Source organism: Oncorhynchus mykiss, chromosome 14 (genome assembly GCF_013265735.2).
Source record: "Oncorhynchus mykiss isolate Arlee chromosome 14, USDA_OmykA_1.1, whole genome shotgun sequence".
Lineage (NCBI taxonomy): Eukaryota > Metazoa > Chordata > Actinopteri > Salmoniformes > Salmonidae > Oncorhynchus > Oncorhynchus mykiss.
Window position 1 is genome coordinate 10,358,357 of NC_048578.1, and position 8,889 is coordinate 10,367,245.

Here is an 8,889-nt window from a genome sequence, read left to right on the forward strand (position 1 = left end):
CAGAAATGTAGACTGACAAAGGGCAAGACCCTTGTTACAATACATTTCCTGTAATCCAACCAAATGCCCTCTACTCTTCACACCCACTCATTCAACAACACATTACTCAGGAGCTGATCCCTTTAAGTCACCTACTCTGCTTATTTTTAACCCTGTTGTCTCTCCAAAACAGCAGCCAGCTAATGAATTAATAGGATTGGGCCTAAATGTAGTGTCCTATAACGTGCCCGGGGAAGCTGAGGGGAGGGTGGCGAGGTTGAGAGGTCGAGTTATAAGACCGGAGGACGGGAGGTGAAGGAGGCTCACAAACGCTCAGACAAAAGACACAGTCAGGACACTGAGGAGGTGAGTACACTGCAAGCCCCGGCTGACCCTGCTTTACATCCACAGCATAGCCTACTGGGGAAAGATGACATCATGCATGGAGGATTATATCGTGCATGACACCATATCTTGTTTACATCTCAGAGAACTGTATCTGCATTTAAACCTGTATCATAAGTGATAACTATAATGCTGATTTTAGGAATGACTGACTAGAATATATAGATGGGTGTGCAGTGTAGCCTTCACTGCAAGGATGGAAAATAGTTTTCAGTTTGAGCATGCTTTAGCTCTAATCGTGCTCAGGTTAGGGATGCACTAGAACAATAACCTATACTCTGGGGCTGCCTAGGGATGGAATTGTTCCCCTTGCCTTATTGTCATGGGATGGAATGAACATTTTGGCTAAATTTTTCATTGCAGATATACTGTATCTATGTAATGTTTTTAGAACTGACACTAGGCACAGAGTATAATGTTTTATTTATTGTAGACTAGGAAGGATTTGACCAACTTCTACCACCTTTGAAGGGACAGGGCAGGTGATGTGCCCATTTAAAATATATTCATCCATCACCTGTATTGGTAATCATTGTAGTATATTTATATTGGCAGCCTCGGACAGGCTTAGACAGTGTACAGAGTTAAATCGGACCAGCTCAGATTTGAACAGCTTTAATACTTGCTGATAGGTTAAGGCCACTTATGGAGAACTTCAGACAACCCGGGAGGGTTAGCATCTTGAACCGTGTTTCTATGAAGTTGACTTGAATTTGTTACGACAGCCATTTGGGGGATTAATCTGACCTCAACTCAGATTAGGGGACCAGTGCATCGTTATGTTAATCTCCCCTCCTAGTGATTAGCTACACTGGTTTAGACAAATCAAAGACTAATTTGTTTGTTTTCTACTCCCTTTGTCCAGCTTCACCATATAACTTACTTGCGATCTCAGTTAGGAAAATGTTACAGTGCCTTTTCTATTGTGTTGAGCTGTACTGTACTTGTTATTGTATTGTAATGCTGTCCCTTATTGGCCATTATTTTTATTTTCTACCTCTACAGACAACCTCATCCAATTCACCACAGACATGGCAAAGTGAGTATCTTTTAAATTTACTCATCAACTAACGATGGCTAATTTATAATAATAATAATTAGGTGGGTGCTTATATTTGTCCAACTTCACACATGTACAAGTTTGTATTAATACGGATGTGCGAATTGGAAATTAGTTTTTTTGCACATCCCAACTCTCCCTGACACCTAACCTATTGCCTAAGGCTATCAGGGCTGTGTGACACCTCTGGGGCTTTATGTTAAGAGGATCCAGATAAATCCTGATTAGGACGGATCATCTCTGGATTAGATCCGGAATAGAGCAGTTTAGAATTAACAGCCCAGAGCCTAGCATACGCAAGTAAATAGGCAAGCGATGCACACTATATTGATGGTTAAACTGATATAAAAATAGGAGAAAAGGAATAGATAGGATTCTATTATTTATATAAAAAAATAATTTAAGAACAAATTCTTATTTACAATGACGGCCTACCCCGGCCAAACGACACTGGGACAATTGTGCACCGCCCTATGGAACTCCCAATCACATCTGGATGTGATTTAGCCTGGATTCAAACCAGGGACTGTAGTGACGCCTCTTGCACTGAGATGCAGTGCCATAGACCGTTGCGCTACTCGGGGAGACATTATGAGATATCTTTGGAAAACAACATACCTGAGAAAATGAATATGGAAACCAAGTAATTGTCAACAACTCCTCAGTAGTGTTTCTGTTGTAACCAGATCAAAGCAAAGTGTAGGTCAGGTTCCCCTTCAGACAGATCCATGGTTGCATAAGTGTTATGTAAAGTTAGGTGGTTGTACCAGTAATGCCAGCGGCTAACATGCCACCCTGGGTCCTAATCCATCCCTAGCCTCAGTGGGAGGAGGGGGGGGGGGGGGGGGGGGGGGGGGGGGGGGGGGGTATAGGCCTCATCCTTTAACTGTAGCTGACAACAGGTCAGTTAGAGTAGGTCACTATGAATTAAGCAACGTACTGGGATGTCCGACCATGACACAGATTTGTTGAATCCAATCTAGAATCTAAACTCCTGACTCTTCCTATCACCCTCCCTCTGTAGAGTCTACAAGAAGACCAGTGGCAACGAATCAGTAAGAACCCACTTTGACATCATCACTGAGGGACACACTGGTCAGGGCCTGCTCTGACGCACTTATCACATAACAGAGCAGGAATCCACAGGCTTTCTCCAACAGAGCCAACCTATATGTATACAGCACTGCGATTCTTCAGGCTCCATCAAGATAACTGAGATTAGGCCTATCCATATGGTGTTGATGTCAGGCAGGAAGTAACCTCTCGCTTTCCTTTTCCCTAGATTGCTCTCTACCTGGGGAAGAGAGACTTTGTGGACCATGTGGAGAGTGTTGACATCGTCGGTGTGTTCTAAAGTTTTCTGAATATCTTTAGGCGTTACTGCCCTTTACAGAGTAGTGTACATGTGAGTGTGTGTGTGTTATATCTACATCTTCTCTTGCAGATGGGGTGATCAAGGTGGACCCCGCTGAACTTGAAGGCAGGAAAGGTAACATTCAGTTGATTTCACTGTATCTATTGAACCCTGAAAACATGCATGAAGTCACATTCAACCAATCGAGGTTCAGTCTTAATACCGAAGCCCTATCTTTCTGCAGTATGGGTGTATCTGGCATGCGCCTTCCGTTATGGTAGTGACGACCTGGATGTGATCGGGCTGTCATTCAGAAAAGACATCTGGGTTAAAAGGATGCAGATCTACCCTGTTGTTGGCACCAATCCAGCCAACACCCCCATGCAGGAGGCCCTCCTGAAGAAATGTGGGGACCAAGGCCATCCCTTCACTTTCACTGTGAGTCTCACTGTGTTGCCTTCCATCTCATCCTTCACATGGCATCACACAATATGTCAGTGCAGAGCTCACTGTTCAGCCACACAAAGTGTGATTACAGTCCACTCTCTTAGACGGTGTTGGAAACCACATCAGAGACTTTGTCACCATGGACATTCTCATTCAGGGAATGCACATACTAGACTGTTGGTTTGTATATATTCACATCTCATCACCTCTTCCTTCCTGTCCATTTCAGATTGATACCAACCTGCCATGCTCAGTCGGCCTTCAGCCCGCACCAGAGGATGCTGGCAAGGTACGTTAGTTTCTCTCTTTCTCTCGCTCTTTCAATCTCTCGTTTTAAACCTTTCATTAAAGACAAATGTTTTCTACCCCTGCAGTCTTGTGGTGTTGACTATGAGGTGAAAGCATACATCGCCAAGGAGGCAGATGACCCTGATGAGAAAATTAGCAAGAAGTATGTATTAGTGGAATGCCACAAATTTCACACAACTGTTCAGTACATGCCATTTGCTGTGGCTAGGAATCAGATTATTGTGTATTCTGATGGTTTTCTCGCTCTCTTCCTCTCTCCTGTCAGGGACACTTGCCGTCTGATCATTCGTAAGATCCAGTTTGCCCCAGGCAAAGTGGGTGCTGGACCAAAGGCTGACATCAGCAAGAACTTCATGATGTCTGACAAGCCAGTCCACCTGGAGGCCTCCATAGAGAAGGAGGTAGGCCTGTAGACTTTTATTCTGTAAGCCTAGGAAAACATTGATTACTGTGCTAGTTTTCTATTGATGGGTCCTTCTGTATGATACCTTTTGATTTGAACATGTTTGCTTTCATTTGGTGACCTTCAGCTCTATTTCCATGGAGACCCAATCCCTGTAAATGTCAAAATCAACAATGAAACCACCAAAGTGGTGAAGAAAATCAAAATTACAGGTGAGTGGTTGTGACGCGAGTTCTCATTGCGTTTGTACATGTGTTTCAAATCTTGATTATGGCTGAAACATCTCTTTCTGACCAGTTGAGCAGACAACAGAGGTGTTGCTTTACCAGTCTGATAAATATTCCAAGACGGTTCTTACTGAGGAATTTGCGTAAGTCAAGAACACATTCATTCCGTTACTACTGCAATCTAGAATTACTAATCCTTATGTCTATTTTACCCCAATACTCAACTCAAACAATAATAAAATATATTTGTATTTTCACTGTTGGTGGATCACAACTTCCTGTTTGTGTGGTCATCCTGTGCAGGGAGGAAATAAAAGGTGAATCCACCCTGGAGAAGACGTTCACGGTGATTCCTCTGCTGTCCAACAACAAAGAGAAGCGTGGTCTGGCCGTGGACGGCAGACTAAAGGATGAGGATACCAACCTGGCTTCCACCACAATGTGAGTCAGTGGGTTCCCCAAGACATAGCTCAACCACACCCTCCTCTCCTTCTGTAGATGATTAAAAAACATTTACTGAATTGAAATGCCTGAGGTAACCCATCCTTGTCCTCCCCTCCCCTCTCCTAGCATCCGTCCTGGCATGGATAAAGGAATGCAGGGAATCATGGTCTCTTACAAAATCAAGGTGAACCTCTTGGTCTCCAGCGGAGGCCTCTTGGGAGGCCTAACAGCCAGGTGAGAACTGGAGTTGATATATGACATGCATGTATATACTGAATAAAAATATAAACGCAACATGGAAAGTATTGGTCCCGTTTCATGAGCTGAAAGAAAATATCCCAGAAATTAACCATATGCATAAAAAGTGTATTTCTGTCAAATGTTGTGCACAAATTTGTTTACATCCCTGTAAGTGAGCATTTTTCATTTGCCAAGATAATCCATCAGCCTGACAGGTGTGGCATATCAAGACGCTGATTAAACAGCATGATCATTACACAGGCGCATGTTGTGCTGGGTACAATAAAAAGCCACTCTAAAATGTGCAGTTTTGTTACACAAGACAATGCCTCAGATGTCTCCAAGGTTGAGGGAGAGTGCAGTTGGAATGTCCGCCAGAGAATTGAGTTAATTTCTCTACCAATGTTGTTTTAGAGAATTTGGCAGTACGTCCAACCGGCTTTAACAACCACAGACCATGTGTAATCACGCCAGCCCAGGACCTCCATCTGATTTCTTCACCTGCAGGATTGTCTGACACTAGTCACCCGGACAACTGATGAAACTGAGTTTTCACAACCAAAGAATTCCTGCACAAACTGTCAGAAACAGTCTCAGGGAAGCTCATTCACGTGCTCGTCGTCCTCACCAGGGTCTTGACTTGACTGCAGTTCGGCGTTGTAACCGACTTCGGTGGGCAAATGCTCAGCTTCCATGAAGTGTGCTCTTCACCGATGACTCCGAGGCAGGCACTGTAAACGGGCAGATGGCAGACAGCGTGTATGGCATTGTATGGGTGAGCGGTTTGCTGATGTCAACATTGTGAACAAAGTGCCCCATGGTGGCGGTGGGGTTATGGTATGTGCAGGCATAAGTTACGGACAATGAACACAATTGTAATTTGAATGCACGGAGATACTGTGACGAGATCCTGAGGCCCATTGCCTTACCATTCATCCGCCGCCATCACCTCATATTTCAGCATGATAATGCACGGCCCCATGTCGTAAGGATCTGTACACAATTACTGGACGCTGAAAATGTCCCAGTTCTTCGATGGCCTGCATACTCACCAGAAATGTCACCCACTGAGTATGTTTGGGATGCTCTGGATCGACGTGTACGGCAGCGTGTTCCAGTTCCCCCCCCCCAATATCCAGCAACTTTGCACAGCGATTGATGAAGAGTAGGACAACATTCCACAGGCCACAATCAACAGCCTGATCAACTCTATGTGAAGGAGATGTGTCGCGCTGCATGAGGCAAATAGTGGTCACAACATACTGGCTGGTTTTCTGATCCACGCCCGTATCCTACCTTTTCTTAAGGTTTCTGTGACCAACTGATCGATATCTTTATTCCCAGTCATGTGAAATCCATAGATTAGGCCTTAATTTATTGTTCAATTGACTGATTTCCTTACATGAACTGTAAGTCAGTAAAATCTTTGAAATCGTTGCGTTTATATTTTTCTTCAGTGTATATACATACTGTGTCAGTGAGGCATTGTTGGACAGATTGTTGCCCACTGACAATGTAAATGTTTGTTTCGCCACAGTGATGTCGGAGTAGAAGTCCCCTTGGTATTGATGTCCCCCAAACCCGCAGATGTGTAAGTACAACTCTACTATGTGGTTTATCAGTGTGACATGGCTGATTAATGTGTGACGATATTCTGGCATGTGTGACTATTTCAGTTTTTTTTCCAATGATTCAATATTTTCCAATTGTTTCCATAAGAATTCTGATCCTATGTGTTTGTGCGTTTCTTGAACTACAGCCCAGTGGAGTAAATGCCTCTGTAGTGCAGGTGAGGTCACTCCCAATGTAACATGTTTTAGGCTCGATGTTCACTTCTTCAAGGGATGCAAAAGCTATATTTGGCAACAATGGGGAAAGGGTTGACTGTTGCATGGGAAATAAATGTTTTGCGTTGTTGCCCATAGGAGATGCAATCAAGGTATATAATTACACCAGCCTTAGCTCTTAAGTAAAGAAGTGCACAATGTATCCTCTTGCTATGGTAAAGTATTGTGTTGCAAAATGAACACATACTTGGATAAATATGGCAATTAAAGATGATAGCAATTCTACTGCAGCACAGTGCACAAGAGATCACGGTTTGATTGTGGACTCAAACGAAAGAAAAACAATTGAACAGAACAACTACATATTCAAGCAATTCCTTGTCAGATAGCTGATGTGATGTCTGTCCATGTCTCCCCATCTAGAACGGATATCAAATTTGAGTAGATTCCTCAACAGAAGATGCAGAAGGGCAACAAGGAAGAGAAACCGCGACAGACAGCAGATTCAGACGGCCAACGGACGCCAGAGAAACTAAACACCAATAGGAAAACACAGAACACCCGAGACTATCATAACAATATGCATTCTTTTTACTATCTTCCCACTGGGCACACAATGGTTGAATTAATGTTGTTCCCATGTCATTTCAACAAAATGACTTTGAACCAACGTGAAATGGACGTTCAATTGACGTTTGTGCCCAAACCTTACTTCAACATTAAATCTATTGATAAGGGCACATGCATTCTACACCAATCACACACACTGGGATGTTGTCATATCCCAGTTAGACGAGGGAGCTCAGAATCCCCTTTAACAAAGCACACAACACAACACAATTCATTACTAGCCACTATAGGTCAACATGTAATTTATGTAGTTTTAAATGTTTGCCTTTTACAAGTGAACTCTGCAATAAAGAATATATAATAACTTGTGCAACAAATTCTAAGATATCTCAAAAGGAACAAACTTGTTTTAGTAGCGTTTGTGTTAAATGGATGGATGGGCAGCGGTATGTTGGGACAAGACTGCAGGAACCTGATTGGCGCACTCTTATGACAACAGAAAAATATTAAAAGATGTTCACCTCCTACTTCCTGTGTCAAGTCTTCATGTGTATCTGCTCACTGTATTCTTCTGGTTCACTGCTTCTTTCCTCTGATGATTAGCAATGCCCCACAGCCATCAGTCTCTCCAAACCTTTCAAAGCAATAAGCTCTTAGATTTTGTCAATCTTAAAATCACCAAAGACTGATAAAGATAAACCAACATTCAACCACACCCCAAAATAATTAAGACCGCATGGCTCTGAAACAAATGACCGATGTAGCAACACCACACAGCCAATACACGCAGAGGACATTCAGGTACAAACTGAAACCAGGTACAAACAGGACTGGGGTGCTTTAAATCTTTTACATGCTCCGTGCTAATTAGGGTCCCCTGGGAAACATGATTGCAAATTATGGTTACTACCGTGTCACACATGGCTAATGCAGTCACGTAGGCCCACAGCCTAATAATTTAGAACATTTAAACCATCACATGACATTTTACAACATTGCTTGCAACAAAGAAAATTGTAAACCTACAATCATGTGGCCCCTACACTTTCTTTTGAAAAATAGCGCCATCACCTGTCCATTACACACACAGAAATAAGAGGTATTGTCCCCTAAGGTACACAAATATCAAAATACACAATGTACCTTCAGAGGTACACATGATCTCACATACAGTTTGGTACCTTTTTAAGGTGCATGTGCAGATAATCTAGTATAATGGTACTTTTTTTTGTACCCAATATTTTGAATATAAAAGTAAAATCATCACACTTTCAATGTACGGTGAAGGTATATTTCTGTTTCCCTGGGTACAAACATATTTTGTGTACCCACAACTCTTGACGGTACCGATCTGTACCTTTGCTTATCAGAAAAGCAATGTATTGAAGGTACAATGATACATTTTTGCCAACTGAACAGCTTTGTCACTGGGGTGGTACTCTAATCATATTTCCCAGCATGCTCTACTGTAGGTAGACTTTTTAAAATAGTTTTTAATATCTGTTTTGCGTGTACATTGATCAATCTTATGCTACACAAAGATAAATAACATCAATTAGTTCGATTTTTTTGCACCCGTCAATGAAATGTCTGTTCCAGTTTTTAAATAGTTTAGGTAGTCTCACAATGTTTCTAACCCTGGCAGTCATTCTAAATGCAGGTTG

At 42.5% G+C, this 8,889-nt stretch overlaps 1 protein-coding gene across 2 annotated transcripts; it reads left to right on the forward strand.

Annotated features, from left to right (window-relative positions):
- The first annotated feature begins 222 nt into the window (after nucleotides 1-222).
- Nucleotides 223-7,752, forward strand: arr3b (arrestin 3b, retinal (X-arrestin)). Of its 2 annotated transcripts, XM_036942915.1 has the most exons (16): nucleotides 223-345; nucleotides 1,390-1,423; nucleotides 2,469-2,499; nucleotides 2,727-2,787; nucleotides 2,889-2,933; nucleotides 3,043-3,236; nucleotides 3,475-3,534; nucleotides 3,620-3,696; nucleotides 3,820-3,955; nucleotides 4,085-4,169; nucleotides 4,255-4,327; nucleotides 4,488-4,625; nucleotides 4,755-4,862; nucleotides 6,406-6,459; nucleotides 6,628-6,657; nucleotides 7,079-7,752. In XM_036942915.1, the coding sequence occupies exons 2-15, from the start codon at nucleotides 1,416-1,418 to the stop codon at nucleotides 6,638-6,640; spliced, it is 1,083 nt and encodes a 360-aa protein (XP_036798810.1). In that variant the 5' UTR covers nucleotides 223-345; nucleotides 1,390-1,415; the 3' UTR covers nucleotides 6,641-6,657; nucleotides 7,079-7,752. The 2 variants fall into 2 exon arrangements, with proteins under 2 accessions (XP_036798810.1, XP_036798809.1); XM_036942914.1 differs by lacking the exon at nucleotides 6,628-6,657.
- The last annotated feature ends 1,137 nt before the right edge of the window (nucleotides 7,753-8,889 follow it).